Below are 20,012 nucleotides of genomic sequence, written 5' to 3'. Positions count from 1 at the left end.
TAAATGTCAATCCTGGTCAGGCCAGGCTATACCCTATCCAGCTCACTGACTTTCAATCAATTTTTTTTTTATTAGAAAAGTCATACTTTGCTGTTTTAAGGTGTTTAGAAAACACTGAAAAGTAAAAAGAAAAACAAATCCGTTAATCCCCCTGCCTAGAGACAGCTACAATTGTTATTGTGCCATCTTTGATCCAAGCACAAATGCTCTTTCCCCAGACAGCCTCTTGGCTCAAATGTCACCAGCTCATGTCATTAGATGACCACCTCATATTAGGGGTGCCAGATTTAGCAAATAAAAATTCAGGACATCAGGTAAATTTGAATTTCAAATAAACAGCCTTTTTTTTTTTTAAGTATAATGTGTCCCAAATATTGCAACTGTCCATTGTTTTCCAGAAATTTATACTTTTCACTCCAGGGCAGCAACAACTGGCCATCCCTACTTCCTTACTTCAGTCAGATACTGACCAAAAGCCTCTTCCATGTAGGCTCTGCTCAGACACAGGCTAAAGGGGGATCCCAATGCCAAGACAGACATTTACTTGCCAGTTTCTAGAAAGAAAACACGTGGGGCAGCTTTCTGCCCAGGACTTGGGGCTAAATTGGGCTTTACTCTTGGTTTTCAAAAGAAAATGCTAAGTAGGAACATGTGTTGAATGATCACTGATATTTGAAGGTGACCAAAAGAAATATAAGTTCTTTTTTAAAAATACAATGACTCCATTTCAATTAAAAAAGGAAAAAAAAAGCCCAATGGCAGCAAGCACGTAACAGTAGGAGCCCAGTGCCCCGCTGTGAGTGTCAGGGGTATTTTCTGTTATATTGACAACAATCTCCTCCATGTCTCCTTTTACAGGTGAGCAAACATAAGTTCAGAGGGGGGCAGGTAATCTGCCCCAAATCTCAGTTAATCAGGGAGGAGCTGGGGTTAGGATTCGAGGTCTGTTTGAAAGGAAAACTCCTGCAGCAGTTTTGGACCTGAGGCTCCCCAGCAGTTGTTAGAATGTGAAAGCAACCAGCTTTTCAGAAGTGTTCTTGGTCACGTTATTTATTTATGGCAAAGGCATTTTGCCTCCCTGTGCATTTATGAAAGCGGCCCTGCGAGAAGGGAGCCTTTGGGCAGAGATCTCGGAGACCCAGCCCGTTCTGAAAGCAAACTTTACATCCATTTGTACTTAAGAAGCACGCAAATCTGGTCTTGACTGTTTCTGTTTTTAAAGGGGTGGGAGTGGAAGCAGGGAGGGGGTAGGAGAGGAGGTCAATTAAGGCTGGACCCTGGAAGGCTCTCTGGAGTAGGTGGTACCCTATCAAGGTTCTAGTAGTGTGGGCACAGTTTCCACAGAATCCAAGTCTCCTGAATTAAACAGGAAGGCAAATGAAGACTACATTGGTTTTCTGCTCAGGTCAATACATAAGATAAATTGACCAGAAGAGCTAAACACTGATCAGGGTGAACTGAACATCAACGTTTACTAAGAACAGAGGGAGGAGAAACATATATATCAGAAAAATGGAGATGGCGACAGCGTGTCGGGGCAACTGCTTGGTATCCAGTGAAGGTCTGTGTTTAAGGATGAATATTTTAGTCAGGTCTTTACTATTAAAAAAAAAAGCAGTGGAATTAACTTATTACAATAAAACTTCATTTAGTTAGACTGATTGCTGGGAAGACTGATTGCCTTTTTTTTTTTTAAACAATGTCATTGAATTAAAATGCACAGATAGATGCAGCACCAAGAGCATTGCACTGAGAGTCAGAAGACCTGGGTCACTGGCTTGTGACCCGTTAAGAGCAGCGAATCTTATATTATGCATTTCTTGTATCCCCTTCTGCCTGGCACAGACCCTGGCATACAGATGCAGTCTTTGAGTTCCGTGAAGAGCAGACCTTGAGACAAAGATTTGGGTACAGGTAGTTGATTTGGGAGGTGATCCCAGGATGCAGGTGAGGGGCTGGGAAGTGAGAGAGATAAGGGAGGGAGGAAAGCCAACAAGAGTGTGTTAATAAGTGGGTCACCATGTGCGAAACGGTGGCAGTCTTGCCGGAGTCTCTCAGAGGCTGGATAGGATGCACCTAGAATCTTTCCACCAAAGGGGCAAGGAACCTGGGGTATTTTTCCACCAGCTTCCTGTCTGTCGTTTGTTGAGGGTTGTGCATTTTTTTGAGGGTATTACTCCTATCACTGCCGCCCTCCCAAGTTTCTTCTAAAGCCCGAAGGCAGAGAGAGTCAGGTGTAGCGCATACCTGAAGATGCAGGTGACGGCTGCCAAGAGCCAAGAGGAGATGGGAAGGACACAGGTAAACAGTAAAGCTTGCTGAGGGCATGCAAGAAGGAGCTCTGGATACTGTGACCACGGTCAAGTCCCTTCGTCTCTCTGGGCATCGGAATCTAACTTCAAAAGGAGAGGTTTGAATCTTTGCATTCCCTCCAGGACTGAGTTGTCAGTAACTCTGTAAACCAGATGGTCAACCCAGATCCCAGGATCAGAGGCCCTTCAGGAAACTGCTTCTCACACAGATAAAAATGATCTATAACGAGCATTCCACTTGTTAGCTTTTAAGTGTGAGCTTTTCAAGGGCGCAAACATACACATATAGATATATGTGTACAAGGTGATCACCGAGGCACTGTTTGTAACAGCAAAGCACTGGAAACAACCTAAATAACCTTCAATCAGGGCACTGTGGAATACAAATGGTATATTCATGTGCTGGAATGTTCTCCTGCAGTTAAAAGGAATGGACTGACTCTATATGTGTCAACATGGGTAGAGCTCAAAAAATATTTCTGAGGGGAAAAGCAAGATGCAGAATGTTATATATAGCATGACACCATTTAAGAAAACATGCACACATTAGAGCTTTCCTTTGGGTAGGTGACATATATGGAAAAGTATTTTTAAAGGACTGAAAAGCGACAACAAACTCATTTAAAGTTATGTTGGAAAGATTAAAACCACATTTACACGAGGGGCTAATTTTGAGGAGAGAAACTCAGAAATAAAGAAAGGATGGGGCTAGCAATGGTGAATGTGGGTGGGACAGTCAGGGTGGTTTTAGCTTTAGTGATATTGTTCTAATTGACAAAAGCAGAATTGAATCACACATTTTTAAGTCAACTCTAAAAATGAGAAATGTCTAGTACACGGTCTCGTTATCACAGAAGACAACATGATAATGTGGAAAAAGTTTGGAAAATGGAATCAGACCTAGTAATCCTAGCAGATAACTTCTCTGCTGAGAGTCTCTGACTCCCCAGATGCAAAATGGACTTTGCAAAGCTAAGCGCCAAAAAGTAGTCAATAGTGTCTCCTGTCTGGGGCATAATTTGCATTCACATATTATTTGTTCCCTGTGCCCTGGAAAATAGGACATGCATTTTCTTGCTGTTTCTTACACTTAAAAAAAAAATCACTCCTTTAATGAATTAAAAGGTGAAGTTCCTTCCTAGTCTCCATGGAGTCAGGAAACTGATTTAATGATTCAGAATTAATTAGTTTTTAAAAGTCTTTCTAATTGTCATAGTGTCAGGGTTTTAACTGAGCAAGGTTTCAGCTGAACTGGAACACGTCCTTTGCCTTGCTTTGTGGGTATCAATGAGCATTAAAGAGGGGCCACTTCATAAGGACAACACCAGCAGTGGGATCAAAGTCAAAGTGTCATTCAATGACCTTGAGTTAGAACTGCTGGGGTTAAGTCTACACAGGCGAAGCTGTCAGCACAGAGGAGCATCTTCTGTAAGAGTGCCTTACGCTTTCAGGACCTTGTGCTTCTACTAGGCTAGTCCTCTGCCTGGAATTCCATCTTTTCCCACAATGTTCACATGCCTACATCCTATTTTTCTTGATGTCATTTTCTCCATGTAGTCTTCATGGATACCTCCTCCCTCCACAACAATGACCATGATGCTGATGACAGCTACCATTTACAGAGCAACATTAATTACCAGGGACCATGCTGGGTTTTCATCTAATCCTCATGGCAACCCTGAGAACTAAGCATCCATAATCCCATTTTATGGATGAAGAAACCAAGGCTCAGTGAGTGTGGAAGGATGGTAACAGGGAGGGGTGGGGGTCACCATGTTCTAGGGGCTCTGCTTTTTTTTTTTTTTTTTTTTTTTGCGGTACGCGGGCCTCTCACTGTTGTGGACTCTCCCGTTGCGGAGAACAGGCTCTGGATGCGCAGGCTCAGCGGCCATGGCTCACGGGCCCAGCCGCTCTGCAGCATGTGGGATCTTCCCAGACCGGGGCACGAACCCGTGTCCCCTGCATCGGCAGGTGGGCTCTCAACTACTGCGCCACCAGGGAAGCCCGGCTATGCTTTCTGACACCTCTCTCCCTTATCATGTTCTTGGCTTCTGAGGGTCTACGGTTTTCTTGTTGTTGATTTATAGAGAGAGAACTCATTTTCAGAGATTTCCCTGGGCTGTATTCCTTGGGCTTAATCCTCAGAAACAGAAAGTTTAAACACAATCAGAGAAAAAAAAAAAAATAGAGCCCTGTGAAATGATCCATTCTTTAAGGCAGGAGACTCACCACTCATACTAGCTAATCCTACAAGATGACTGAGGAAGAGGATGGGACATCTGGCCACCAGTGCAACCCCTCAAGGCTACCCCCAGCTGGGGAGGGTAGGAGCCTCCAGCAGTTTCCAGAATAGTTTCCCTCACAAAGTCCCAAGGGAGAGTCTCCAGTAGGAAAAGTCTCTCACCACCAGCCTGAGTGCTCCTTGCCTGCTCCCTCCTCCCTCTACCCCAACTCTCCTTCCTCTTCTCCCCTCCACCCACACCTCCTTTAGGTTCTGAGGCTCCACAGGAAGCAAGTGGGAGGGGACGATACATTTATTACACACTGTGAGGGAACCAGCAGTCTGGTTCTATTCTTTAGGATTTCTTTGCCTTAGGTTAGCTCCTGGCTTGCCAGTCAGTAAAACAATTTACTACATCAAATGAAGACTTTTTTTTCTTTCTTTTTTTTTTTTTTTTTTTTTTTTTTTTTTTTTGCGGTACGCGGGCCTCTCACTGTTGCGGCCTCTCCCGCTGCGGAGCACAGGCTCCAGACGCGCAGGCTCAGCGGCCATGGCTCACGGGCCCAGCCGCTCCGCGGCACGTGGGATCTTCCCGGACCGGGGCACGAACCCGTGTCCCCTGCATCGGCAGGTGGACACTCAACCACTGAGCCACCAGGGAAGCCCCAAATGAAGGTTTTTTGTGTGGATTTCTTGAAAACCATGATAGAAGTGTGAAAAAATGTGTCCAAGGTCAAACGCAGTGGCTGTAATTTGCAAGTTCTGAATCCCAAACCCTCTTCTGGTTACTGATATTGTGTGTGTGTGTGTGTTTGTGCTTAAAGCTGCATTATTCCTATAGCAATTCTTACTTTAGCTCCCCTTACGTGACTGCTATTGATGTACCTGAATCACGTTGAGAGCTTGGACCCAGCTTGGATTCATCTCTGCATCTTCCAACAGCTCAGCATCATAGAATAAGTGCCCATACATGACTGTAAGAACACATGGGGGAGTCAGGGACAACCCTGGTGTGCTGACTCTTAAGCCTTCCTGCACAGGACATCTCAGTGCAGACAGCGATGTGGATGGGGCAGCATTGTCCCAGCAAAGGGCAGCCTCTGCAGGACCTCAAAGGTGAGGAGACGGCAGGCAGGAGGCCAGAAAGGCCAGAGCAGCCTGGCAAATTGGTTTGGGACAGGCAGCTCCAAATCATGCAGATAACTGAAACCTGGCTGCTTTGATGATCTCCTCCTTGGAGGAAGGTCACTGAAATAAGATCAGCCTTTCCCAAATTGTTCCGAGGAAGTATGCTAATGGAAAAAGTTCCTGGAGTCAAATATATTTGCGAAATGATGTGCTGAACTAAGTTAAACAAGGTCTTTACTTCAGGACTTTTCAGAGGAAGCACACGTTGTAAATATTCAGAAGGGGAAAAAAATGAAGGCGGCCTTTTCCCCATTGATACACCACAGAAACCACAGGCCCAGAGCACTGTATAGGGCTACCGTCCCCCAGGAAGTGGGTAGGACACCGCACCCAACTGCTTAAAGCACAAGTTGTGGGGAACAAAAGAGAGTCCAATGAAATTATCTGAAACAATAAGAGGGCTTCCCTGGTGGCGCAGTGGTTGAGAGTCCACCTGCCGATGCAGGGGACGCGGGTTCGTGCCCCGGTCCGGGAAGATCCCACATGCCGCGGAGCAGCTGGGCCCGTGAGCCATGGCCGCTGAGCCTGCGCGTCCGGAGCCTGTGCTCCGCAACGGGAGAGGCCACGGCAGTGAGAGGCCCGCGTACCACAAAAAAAAAAAAAAAAAAAAAAAAAAAAAAAGAATAAGAATCATTTCTCAAGAAAGAGGGCTCAGGGTGAGCCAAGACAAGAAGCCCACCTTCTTCCCTCTGCAAAGACTAGCCAATGTCACAGGACAGATAAGGGGGTGTTACGGAATTATGCTTGACACCTACCTTTCTCTCTCTCTCTCTTTTTTTTTTTGAGGAACACAAGCCCAGTTTTTTTTATTTGATCATTTCTTGCATTGGAAGTGCCCCTCAGTGACATCCTCGGCCTGAGCCTCTTTGCCATAGTCCTTAACCACCACGCGACTGCAACCAACCACTTGATGGGGTTTCCCCTCTCTGTCACTTTTACAGAGGCCTACCCATTCCCCTAGTTTCTTGTGGTCATCAGTCTTAATCAGGTTGATTTGGTGCTCAGCACAAAGGGCCTCCACCAACTTGACATATACAGGCTCATCGCAGTTGGATGCAAGCACACAGAGATGGGCTTGGCGCTTGTCTAAGGCTTTGGCAGCTTCACGAATCGCACGTGCTAGGCCATCGTGGATGAGCGCGGTCTTCCGCACCCCTTGCAGCGCAGTATTAACGTCCATTACGCCTCCAGCAGCAATGCCTTCCTAGGCCAGGGCGGTGGGTTACGGGTGGAGCCGGATCTTGAGTGCACCCCAGCCTCCGCCTCCGCACAACTCCGCGGCGGCAGGGGAAGAGCCTTTTCTCTCTTTAAGGAGATATGAACTTCAAAATGCTTCCTGAATCTAAACCCTTTTCCCGACCTCCACTGCCACCACCCGGGCCCAGGCCACCATCACCTCTCACCTGGATTACTGCAGTAGCCTTCTACCTGTCCTCCTCACCCCCGACCTCCCTCTCCTACAGTCTGTTCTCAACAAAGCAGCCACAGTGTTCCTTTTGAAAATTTGGTTAGATCATGTTTCTCTTCCTTTCAGGATCCTCCAATAGCTTTCCATTTCTTTCAGAGTAAAAGCTAAAGTTCTTCTATGACCTGGCCACCTACTGCTCCTTTGACATCCCCTCTTACTGGTCTTCTCACTTCCTACCGCAGGAACACTGATCTCATCATTCTTCAAATACCCCAGGCATTCTGTGCCTCAGGGCCTTTGCACTGGTAGTTCCTTCTTCTCGGAATGTTCTTTCCCCAAATATACACACCCTCATTCTCTCTTCTTATTTCACTTTATTGTTCAAATGACATATTCTTGGGAAAACCTCTCTGATTATGTTATTTAAAATTGCTACTCTCTTACCATATGACCCAGCAATCCCACTACTGAGCATATACCCAGAGAAAACTATAATTCAGAAAGACACATGCACCCCAGTGTTCACTGCAGCACTATTTACAATAGCCACATCATGGAAGCAACCTAAATGTCCATCGACAGACGAATGGATAAAGAACATGTGGTACATATATACAAGGGAATATTACTCAGCCATAAAAAGAAACGAAATTGGGTCATTTATAGTGATGTGGATGAACCTAGAGTCTGTCATACAGAGTAATGTAAATGAGGAAGAGAAAAACAAATACCATGTATTAACACATATAAATGGAATTTAGGAAAACGGTACAGATGAACCGGTTTGCAAGGCAGAAATAGAGACACAGACGTAGAGAACAAAGGTATGGACAGCAAGGGGGGTGGGGGGTGATGGTGGTGGGATGAATTGGGAGATTGGGATTGACATATATACACTAATATGTATAAAATAGGTAACTAATAAGAATTTGCTATATAAAAAAAAAATTGCTACTCTCACCCCACACTCCAGACCCCCTTATCCTGCTCTTTTTTAAATAGCACTTATCACCTCTAACTTACTACATGCTTTATTTATTTGTCATGTTATTGTCTGTCTCCCCGCCCCCCTCTCTGCTTGAATATAAGGTCCATGATGGCAGGGGTCTTTGTTTTATTTTCTGGAGTATACTTAGCATCTAGAGTGGTGCCTAGTAAATAGTAAATATTTGTGATAGATTGTATTTTCCAAAGATAGCCACAACACTATCTCCCATCCCACACAGCCACAACACTATCTCCCATCCCACACGCACTTCTTCCAAGGTGACCTTGGCACTCTTCTCATTGAATGCTAGGGTCTCTGTCTCTTTTCCTTGAAACTGGCTTGATGTGTATGACTGCGTCAACCAATAAAGTACAATAGAAATGATGCTCTGTGACTTCCAGGGTTAGGTCATAAAATGCCATCCCATGCACCTTGCTCTCTTGGAACTCGACTGCCATACTGTGTGGGAGCCCAAGCAGTCCGTGGAGAGGCCCAGTGGAACAGTTACTGGGTCCCTCAACCTGCAGCCCCATCTGAGCTCCCAGCTGGCAGCGAGCACCAACCTGAATGCCATCTTGCAAGTGGAGCTTCTCTCGCCCTAGGTGAACCCCTCCAGCTGACTTGCATAGAATGGCTGAATCACTCGCACTGAACCTTGCCCAGTTATATATAGGTTAATGAACAAAATAAATGATCAGGAGGATGGTGTTGCCTCAGCCAGACCACTAAACTGGACTAAACTGGAATGCTACAGTCAGGGATTTCCTGGTAGCATTGAAATCACTCCTCAAAGGCAGGTCGGATGTCAGGGCACTGGTGTGAGAGGCCCAGGCTTGGCAATATCCTGACCTCCATGCCAAGCCCACCTCTTCCTCTTCCTGGACAGGAGATAAATTCCCTCTCTGGGCCTCAGGTTCCTTGTGAGAAGGATTAAATGAGATGACACAGTTAGAGAGTTCAGATCAGGGTGTGGTATGTGACAGTCACAAGACTAGTTTGATATTCTTTTCCTTCCATGCAGAGGTCTGGAGCCCAAAGGAAATAAGTCTCGAAAGCCTCTCTGCTTGCATGACCAGGCAGGTGCCCCTGTGGATGGGCTCACCGGGGACGGGCATGGCTGGCAGTCAATAAGGGACAGGCTCTCACCTGCCTCCGGGTCTCTGCCAGGGACACTGTTCGCCACCCTCCCTCCCTCTGCTTTTGGCTTCACTAATGCCTGCTAATTGTTTGAGTCTCAGTAATTAATTATTAATTGCATCTAGAAGCCCCCATCAGCCTCCCATGGGTGGGATTTCTGCTGCGTCGTGTCCCAGGGCACCCATCCCTCTACCATCCTGGCCAGCATCACACCAGAAGGTGAGTGTCTTCCATCCCTCTCCTTCGCCTGCATGAGGTGAGGACCGGCACAGGGATTCTCATGCCTTTGCTGAAGCTACAGTGCCTACCACAGGGCCTGGCATAACAATGATGTGAATAACTGGGGGAAATCTGTGTCTCTCTAGGACACAGGAGCACCAAGGGTTAAGGCTGTATGAGGCTCCTATGTTGTAGGGGCAGGTACTCTTATGTGGCCGTATGATGGTTTCTTCTTAGGACCCTGAGAGTCTGGGATATAACCAAGAGGTGATAGGTGGGACAGCATAACTCTACTGAGACACTGGTTAGGGGGTGAGGCTGCTCATCTCCAAGAGGCCAGACCATGCTGTGGTTGAGACCTCATCCTGGGGGCCAGACTGCCTGCTCCTCCATCTTGGCTATGTCACTTACTAGCTGTAGGACCTCCAACAACTTACTTAAGCTCTCTGGGCCTCAGTTTTCTCATCTGTAAAATGGGAATAATGGCATCACCTACCCCAGGCGTTGGAATTGCAGAGATTTTACGAATTAATATGTGTAAAGCACTCAGAACAGGGTCTGGCATAGTTTAAGTGCTAAGGAGTGTCTGTTATCAATCTGCCTGCAGAGTAGGATCTATATCTGTTCTCTACGGCAGAAAGGTCTGGGCCTCTTCCATCTCTTCAAAATTTCACATAACAAACAGGATTATAAAAATAAACTCGAGATCCAGGCCGTGTGATGAACATCTTTCAGTCCCCCAGTGCTTTTCTGGGACTAAATGCTCCAGAACTCAATTTGGAGGTAATGTCAGAGCTCTGTGTTTGCAGTGAGACTACGAGGCCCAAGCCAAATGTCTCCAGCACTGTCCTCCAAGATAACTCTCCCCCAGTGCTCTAAAGGCCCCTCTAGGCCCTCTTTCTGCAAAGAATGGGGGCCAAGCCCAGCCTTCGGAAACCTTCCCCATCTTGGAAGCCACCTAACACCACCTCCTTCCTCGGGGTCCGGGTTATTTCAGGAGACTAAAAAGACCACCCAGGAAGCTAATCTTTGGGCTTCACTTCTGGGGGAGGGGGTGTGGGTAGGTGCGAGAGACAGATTTTTCTTGTACAGCAGAGCGCGTGTTCCTTTTTGAAAGGTCCTAGCGGAAATAAATGTACAACTTATTGTGGGCTGCGAAGAACCACCAGCAGGAGCTGGAGGGACACAAAAGGGGCGTTTGTGCCGGCACAAAACAGTTAGCACTTTACCAAGACGTGCACAGCATATAAAAGGAGACGGAGCCTCCGCGAATCCACCAGGCAAGCAACGCGCCCTGAATGCTGGACGGCCCCTCACGAACCCCAGCACACAGTCTTTCTCCTCTCCCCGGGGCCCCTGCCTCCCCTCGCGTGGAAGGGAGCTCTGTGTGAGTGCAGGTGTGCAAGGGCAGGCCTCCCACTCAGGTGCTCGCCTTGTCTTCCTAAGCAGACCTGCTCACCCCCACGCTCAAGAGGACAGCTGAAAATCCGGGCATAATGAGACGAAGCATTAGAAAGTTATACATTAAAGTAAGACACTCAATAAATGTGTTTTATCCCACTCAACTGACAAGGATACAGGTGTCCCCCGCTTTTCATAAGTTCGCTTTACGCCAGTTCGCTTTTACGGAAGACCCACATTCGTACCTCTTTTCAGTAATCGACAGAAATCCGAAGAGGATTTTCATTTTTGCAAAAGGCAAAAAGCAAAAACAGCATTCGGTGTTTGTTTTGCAGGGAGCCTTCTAGAAGCAGCTCGCACCCTGAGCAGTGAGACAGGCACCACCAAGCTCCTTACCTGGGAACTACGCTCAGCATCGCAGCATCAAGCCACCAGAACTTTGAACTGTGTCTGTGAGCATCTGTGATTTATTCTCTGCATCCGTTAGCAACACGTGTCCTAAGGTGATCGCTTCTTCACTTTACACCATTTCAGCTTATGAAAGGTTTCATAGGAATGCTCTACTTTTGGACAGCAGGGGAGACCTGTGCCTTCATAACAACCTGGAAGGTGAGGCTCAAATTCAGCTTCCTTGGAAGAGGAGGTGGTACCTCAACATTCACAATGCCCAGAGCATCCAGAGGCATGGGCAAGGGAACGTGGGACTGAGTGTGTGCCCAGTCTTTTTTGCTTTAAGGGTATAGGAATCACACGTCCTCGTGAGGAGACATGCAGGAAATACTATCTGCCCTTGAACTTAAACCTGTCTCTCTAGAGCTTTCTTTCATCCTTTTCAGCTTTTCACTCCCGCCCATCACAGGCACACAGAAAAAGCAGATCTCTGCTCTCCACTGACCAGCCAACCCTCAGATGTCGGCCAAAGTCCAGGGGACACCTCCTGTATGGCTGGTTCTGCTCGGAGGCTGGGGATAACCAGGGGAGACTGCAGGGACCCTGCCCCCACAGAGCTCACAGGCGACACAGGGAGACAGCCAGCCAGGCCCACGTGAGCTAACTCAATAACACACATGATAAGGATCAAAGTGAATGATGTGTAAAGCAGACACATCTGGGAGCAAATCCTGGGATGTCAGCCCATAAAGGGACAAGAGGAAGCTTTTTGTTCAATGTTAAAAAAAAAAAAAAAAAAAAAACTAGCAGCAAAACATTCTATTCAAGCTACACTTTTACTGGGATCTGGGTATAGAAAACTGAAGAAAGCAGAGCTGCTCTCTTGGATTGAAGCAGGTGAGGGCAGGACATGGATGCCTCCAGACTCTTCCCTCTCTTTTCCCTCTGATGAGCAGAGGACCCCAGTTGCCTCCCCACCTTACAATATCGGGCGTCTGGGCAGCCCCATCCTTAATACTGTTGCTCTAGTACAACCTCTTCACTTATAGGAAGAATGATTTGCTTGCATGCCCATCCCTCCCCCATGCCCCCACCCCTGCACCACAACTCTCAGAACAGGTGAAAATATTTGCAAATGAAGCAACTGATAAAGGATTTATCTCCAAAATTTACAAGCAGCTCATGCAGCTCAATATCAGAAAAACAAACAACCCAATCCAAAAATGGGCAGAAGACCTAAATAGACATTTTTCCAAAGAAGATATACAGATTGCCAACAAACACATGAAAGGATGCTCAATATCACTAATCATTAGAGAAATGCAAATCAAAACCACAATGAGGTATCACCTCACACCAGTCAGAATGGCCATCATCAAAAAATCTACAAACAATAAATGCTGGAGAGGGGGTGGAGAAAAGGGAACCCTCTTGCACTGTTGGTGGGAATGTAAATTGATACAGCCACCATGGAGAACAGTATGGAGGTTCCTTAAAAACTAAAAATAGAACTACCATACGACCCAGCAATCCCACTACTGGGCATATACCCTGAGAAAACCATAATTCAAAAAGAGTCATGTACCACAATGTTCACTGCAGCTCTATTTACAATAGCCAGGACATGGAAGCAACCTAAGTGTCCATCGACAGATGAATGGATAAAGAAGATGTGGCACATATATACAATGGAATATTACTCAGCCATAAAAAGGAACAAAATTGGGTCATTTATAGTGATATGGATGAACCTAGAGTCTGTCATACAGAGTGAAGTAAGTCAGAAAGAGAAAATCAAATACCGTATCCTAACACATATATATGGAATCTAAAAAACAAACAAAAAATATGGTCATGAAAAACCTAGGGGCAAGATGGGAATAAAAACGCAGACCTACTAGAGAATGGACTTGGGGAGGGGGCAGGGCAAGCTGGGACAAAGTGAGAGAGTGGCATGGACATATATACACTACCAAATGTAAAATAGATAGCTAGTGGGAAGCAGCCGCATAGCACAGGGAGATCAGCTTGGTGTTTTGTGACCACCTAGAGGGGTGGGATAGGGAGGGTGGGAGGGAGGGAGATACAAGAGGGAAGATATATGGGGATATATGTATATGTATAACTGATTCACTTTGTTATAAAGCAGAAACTAACATACCATTTTAAAGCAGTTATACTCCAATAAAGATGTTAAAAAAAAAGTAAGGAAAAAATATAGGTGAGAATTCTCAGGAAAGACAGAAACTGGAAAGAAAAAAGGATCGGTAAGAAGCTAAAAATACCTTCAAGTGAGAGCCTTCTTATCACATCAATAAATATAAAAATATCTATAAACCTAAAAATTTCTCTGCTTGGTATTTTTCTATTTCATTTCTCTGTTAGCATTTCTTCATTAATCTTCTTACTGACTTATAGTAACAAGTGCTAACAATTACCAAACAAATATTAAATATCGTTTCCATTCTTTAAGAGCATTGCCTGCATTTTCTCATCTAACACTCTGAACACCCCTTTCAGCTGGACTATGATTCCCTTTACATAAATGAGAAAATTGAGAACTCAGAGAGGTTAAGAGGCTTGTTCACGATCACTCGGCCGTGAAGTGGAGAAATGTGCGTTGGAACCCGGGGTACGCATTCACTGACTGTTTCACAAGAGTAGGTGATAAATTCAGTAATTTGGAGGACCAGTGCCCTCTTCCTGGGCCCTGTGGTCACAGAGCTGGGTAATGTATTGCCCTCACTGCCGCTTAGAGCCTGGAGGTTGGAGTTACCTATGTTCCAGGCTTTCTTTGGGGCCCAAAAGATACCTTAGCCTTTAGTCCGGGTCCCTAAGGGCACCAGAGAGTGAGCTGCAGCCCCACACCAAGGTCTCTGGGCAGGCTCCAAGTAGTGACAGCACGGCCAAAGCCCAGACGCAAGAAAATCTTCCAACCTCTGTTTCGGAGTGTGCTTCGTCTAGAAAAGCAGGCCTGCCTTCATGGGCTTTCCCACTGGTGTTACACACGGCTAAATAGGGGCCGTATTTCACCCTAGAAATGGCTGCATTTCAGGAGCAGAGTGTGATTAAGAAAGACGGATGGTGGGCAATATCCTTTACCAGCACCTGTGCTGTGCGCAGGGATCTATTTGGCAGAAAGGAGCTATGTAGGAGCAAGATCATTACCATCTGAACTAGAAAACAAAATGTGGCGGAGGTGGTGCGGAATGGGAGGGGAGGGAAGGAGGGTGATACCGAGGTGAAGAGGTAGGCACTACAGAAAACTGCTGGGCTGCAGGAGGAGCCTCATCCCTGGAACCAGAGGACTGGGTCCTTAAGCCCCAGCTCTGCCACGAACTGCCTGAGAAGGTTGGGGCAAGCCTCCCCCTCGCTGGCCTCAGTTTCCCCATCAAACCCCTCAGAGGTCTTGTCTTGCTCAGATACCCAAGGCTGGAGGAGGCACTGCTTGGAGGCGACCACACCCAACGACAGACTAGATCAGCCTCGAGGACACCGGAACTGAGTACTTAGCCACGTGATGATGGCATCAGCACCCCCCCACACACACCTGTTTTGAGAGGCAGGGACCTCTGGCTGTGGAACTTCAAAACTGCAGCATGAAGGCGTGCAGGCTGAGGCGTGCGGGATCAGGGAACTGACACCGGCTATGGGGCTGGATGGACCTTTGTCCCAGTGTTTCTACAGATCATGTGGGTTAATACATTTGCCTTTGTTTTTTTTTTGGCCTCACCTCACAGCATGTTGGGTCTTAGTTCCCCGACCAGGGATCAGACCTGTGCCCCCTGCAGTAGAAGCCTGGAGTCCAAACCACTGGACCACCGGGGAATTCCCTAGGTTAATAAATTTGGAGTTAACAACTTCAAAAAGGGAAAGAAAGATGAAAGGCACTAGGATAAGACAAAAAGAGACTTTAGAGTTAAGTGAATTAGGGCGAGGGTACCCACCCCTACACTTGTTGGCTTTGTAAGCTCAGGAAAGTTGTGGTTCTCCAAGCCAGCCTTTTTCCTCTTTCCTCGTCCGGAAAATGGGGATAAAGACCACCCCACAGAGCTATTACGAGTATTAAATGGAATAACGGTTTGTAAATTCTTAGCACAGAGCCCGGCATAAAAATAAATGACTTTTTGTTGCAGTAGTAAATGGGAGTGTTTTCTTAATTTCTCTTTCAGATTTTTCATCATTAGTCTATAGGAATGTCAGAGATTTCTGTGCATTAATTTTGTATCCTGCTACTTTACCAAATTTACTGATCAGCTCTAGTAGTTTTCTGGTAGCATCATTAGGATTCTCTGTGTATAGTATCATGTCACCTGCAAACAGTGACAGCTTTACTTCTTCTTTTCCGATTTGGATTCCTTTTATTTCTTTTTCTTCTCTGACTGCTGTGGCTAAAACTTCCAAAACCATGCTGAATAATAGTGGTGAAAGCGGGCAACCTTGTCTTGTTCCTGATCTTAGCGGAAATGGTTTCAGTTTTTCACCATTGAGGACGATGTTGGCTGTGGGTTTGTCGTATATGGCCTTTATTATGTTGAGGTAAGTTTCCTCTATGCCTACATTCTGGAGGGCTTTTATCATAAATGGGTGTTGAATTTTGCCAAAAGCTTTCTCTGCATCTGTTGAGATGATCATATGTTTTTTCTCCTTCAATTTGTTAATATGGTTTATCACATTGATTGATTTGAGTATATTGAAGAATCCTTGCAATCCTGGGATAAACCCCACTTGATCATGGTGTATGATCCTTTTAATGTGCTGTTGGATTCTGTTTGCTAGTATTTTGTTGAGGATTTTTAGAGAAATGGAAATAAAAACAAAAATAAACAAATGGGACCTAATGAAACTTAAAAGCTTTTGCACAGCAAAGGAAACCATAAACAAGACCAAAAGACAACTCTCAGAATGGGAGAAAATATTTGCAAATGAAGCAACTGATAAAGGATTAATCTCCAAAATTTACAAGCAGCTCATGCAGCTCAATATCAGAAAAACAAACAACCCAATCCAAAAATGGGTAGAAGACCTAAATAGACATTTCTCCAAAGAAGATATACAGATTGCCAACAAACACATGAAAGAATGCTCAACATCATTAATCATTAGAGAAATGCAAATCAAAACTACAATGAGATATCACCTCACACCAGTCAGAATGGCCATCATCAAAAAATCTACAATAAATCAATGCTGGAGAGGGTGTGGAGAAAAGGGAACCCTCTTGCACTGTTGGTGGGAATGTAAATTGATACAGCCACTATGGAGAACAGTATGGAGGGTCCTTGAAAAACTAAAAATAGAACTACCATATGACCCAGCAATCCCACTACTGGGCATATGCCCTGAGAAAACCATAATTCAAAAAGAGTCATGTACCAAAATGTTCATTGCAGCTCTATTTACAATAGCCAGGACATGGAAGCAACCTAAGTGACCATCGACAGATAAATGGATAAAGAAGATGTGGCACATATATACAATGGAATATTACTCAGCCATAAAAAGAAACAAAATTGAGTTATTTGTAGTGAGTGAGGTGGATGGACCTAGAGACTATCATACACAGTGAAGTGAGTCAGAAAGAGAAAAACAAATACCGTATGCTAACACATATATATGGAATCTAAAAAAAAAAAAAAAAAAAAAAGGTCAAGAAGAACCTAGGGGCAAGACGAGAATAAAGACACAGATCTACTAGAAAATGGACTTGAGGATACAGGGAGGGGGAGGGGTAAGCTGGGACAAAGCGAGAGAGTGGCACGGACATATATACACTACCAAACGTAAGGTAGATAGCTAGTGGGAAGCAGCCGCATAGCACAGGGATATCAGCTCGGTGCTTCGTGACCACCTAGAGGGGTGGGATAGGGAGGGTGGGAGGGAGGGAGACGCAAGAGGGAAGAGATATGGGGACATATGTATATGTATAACTGATTCACTTCATTATAAAGCAGAAAGTAACACACCATTGTAAAGCAATTATACTCCAATAAAAACGTTAAAAAATAAAATAAAATAAGTGACTTGATAAATAGAGGCTACCACCTACATACTCCTCCTCCCGGTTAAAATATCATCATCATCATCACCATCTCCATCCTCAGCCTGGATAAGGAAGCTTTCTCTTTTTATTTTGGTGGTTTCATTTCTCTAAAGGCTCTCGCAGAGCAGACGGAGAGCCCTGTTCTTTGTGGCCCCAGAGGGAAGCTAGGATCAACAGGACGTGGGGAAAAGGCACCATGATAACTAGCACACACTTGGCACACTCTGTTCTGCTTGTTCAAAGGAGCCACTGTTTCTTGTTTTAGGGCCTGGGTATATAGAACTGAAAACAACATAAGCATATCATGTGTAATATTATACATGCATTATACATTCATAACATACGCATGTACAAAGTGGATTCAAGAGACCTGGGTGAAGTAACGGAACCAGACACAAACATCTGGGAGATGTGTACTCTACACATAGCGAATAGTGAGGCCAAAAGCTTGGAGTGCTAGAAGGAGAACAAGCAGGCCAGGGATGGAGGGAGGGAGTGAGGGCGTGGTAGGAAATAGCAGAAGTCGGCAGAGGCCAGCTCAGAAAGGGTTGATAGTGGAAAGGATGCTGGATTCATTCTAAATATGCTTAGATGGTTAATGTCAGCGGGGGTGGCCTTGGAGCAGGGGGTGGTATGATATGATTTTTATTTTAAATGATACTTCCAGCTGTTATGTGGAAAATGGACTTGGTGGGGATGAGCAAGGCGGGGAGCAGAGACCAGTCTTGAGGCTCTGCCGTCTCCCAGGTGAGGGATGATACTGGCTTGAACTCGGAGGTCCTTTGAGGGTGTTGAAACATTTTTGAATAATGGATATATTTTCAAGGTGGATATATTTTAAGGTAGATGGACTTTCAAGGTATATTCTCAAAACAGGATCTGCTGACAGTTTGGATGTGGACATGAGAGGCAGAACTCATCAAGGATAACTCCAAGTGTTTGCGCCTGAGTGATAGGGCACGTGGGCGTCGGTGCCTTTTCCAGGATGGGACAGACTGTGGGAGGAGCAGGTGGAGGGCATAATGAGTTCGGTTCCAGACATTCAACGTTTGAGATGCCCATTAACCATTCAAATGGAGGCATTTATGAGGTTGGGGCTGAGCTATGTGGCATTTAAAACCAGGGCGCTGAATGAAATCAGTGTGGGAGGGAGAAGTTGAGGAGTGTGCTGGGGTGACCTGTAACATTTAGAGGTCGGGAAGCAGGGAGGATCCAGCAGAGGCCAGTGAGTCAGAGCTGCCTATGAGAATCAGGAGAGAGTGTTGTCTTAGAATAAAGAAGATGTTTCTGGCAGGAAGGAGTGACTAGCTATGTTACACAAAAGGGTCCAGGAAAGAGAGACTGAGAATTGGTCATTGAAATTTGGCAAGACGAAGGTCACTGGGGACATTGACAATGAGATTTGAGTGTGCTGCTGGGAGGGAAGGGGTGGGGTGAGAGACCGGTGGAAGCGGATTCAAGAGAGAAGGAAGGTGAGACACTGGAGGTGGTGAATACAGGTAACTCTTTAGAGGGGTTGTGCTATAAAAAGAGGGCAGAGAATTGGAGTGGAGCCCAATTCCTATGGAGGGATTAAGGAAAGGGTTTTGTTTTGTTTTGTAAAATGAGAGATCTGAAAACACATTTATATTGATGGACATGATCCAGGAGAGGGGAGAAACTGCAAAAGCAAAGCCTACAATGGTGGAAAGGGAGCCCAGTGCCTGAGTTCAGGGACAGTCCAAAGTCTGTGGGACCTGCGCTGATGCAATCCAAAGAGGCTTCTTTTGAGAAAAAGAATTCAAAATCATGAATTCAAAATCAGTTATGGAAATGAATATTTACTTAGTACGAGAAGAGAAATCATAGCAAATCAACAACACTTTAAAGATGCACGTATCTTTCTTCTGAGATTTCTTTAGGCCGGGATTTCTCAGTCTGCACAAGATTGACATTTGGGGCCAGATAATCCTTTGTTGGAGGGGGCTGTCCTGTGCATTGTAGGATGTTCAGCAGAATCTCTGGTGTGTACCCACTAGATGCCAGTAGCAGCCATCCCCCAATTCTGACAACTCACGATGTCTGAGTCATTGCCCTCCACCACCTTGAGAACGATGAGCTTCAGATAATTTATTTGAAATGCTTACATACATGGTCACAATCTCCACCTCAAATATCTACAAGCCCTAGAAACCTCTAGCACTGACAGGCGCCAAGCAAATAAAGGTCTCTGAAGCTTAGGCTCCCTTTGCTTCTGATAAACCCACCTCTGCTCGAGTTGAGGGCTTGCACTTAGATTGGAGCAGGGAGAACACCCATCATAAAAGAAGGCAAATACATCCTTTATCCAGATTCACCAATTTGTAACATTTTGACACATTTGTTTTCTTCCTCTCTCCCTCTCTTTCTCTCTCTCCCACACACACATATTGTTATCTATTTTCCTGAGCTATCACAAAAGTTTTCAGACATCATGTCTCTTTACCCTTAATGTTTCACTGTGTATTTCCGAAAAACAAGAATATCCTCAGGATAGTTGTCACTTCAGGAAATTGCACATGGATATGATACTTTTATCAAATCTACCTTCCATACTCTAATACTTTTCAACTGACCCAATTATGTCCTTTATAATTGTCTTTTCCATTTTCCATCCAGTATAGGTGAAACAGGAGGGATGGGGGCAGGGCACAACCTTTGAAAGAATGACACAGCCCGAGGACATG

General features: G+C 45.4%; 2 protein-coding genes across 4 annotated transcripts in view; both read right to left on the bottom strand.

The window, feature by feature from the left end:
• Positions 1–20,012, bottom strand: part of ASTN2 (astrotactin 2) — a gene marked incomplete at its 5' end in the record, with an annotated part of 924,983 nt that overhangs the window by 390,095 nt on the left and 514,876 nt on the right. The gene's annotated exons all lie outside the window — the stretch shown is intronic.
• Positions 6,536–6,996, bottom strand: LOC309804006 (small ribosomal subunit protein eS12-like; the record flags this gene model as incomplete). The annotated part of the gene is made up of 1 exon (XM_082620986.1): positions 6,536–6,996. Exon 1 carries the CDS (start codon positions 6,899–6,901, stop codon positions 6,536–6,538), a length of 366 nt encoding a protein of 121 aa, XP_082477112.1. The 5' UTR covers positions 6,902–6,996.

The sequence above is a fragment of the Mesoplodon mirus genome (genome assembly GCF_964341445.2).
Source record: "Mesoplodon mirus genome assembly, chromosome: 1".
NCBI classification, from domain to species: domain Eukaryota; kingdom Metazoa; phylum Chordata; class Mammalia; order Artiodactyla; family Ziphiidae; genus Mesoplodon; species Mesoplodon mirus.
Note: the sequence above shows the minus strand (reverse complement) of the source record. Positions and strands in the feature narration are given on the sequence as shown.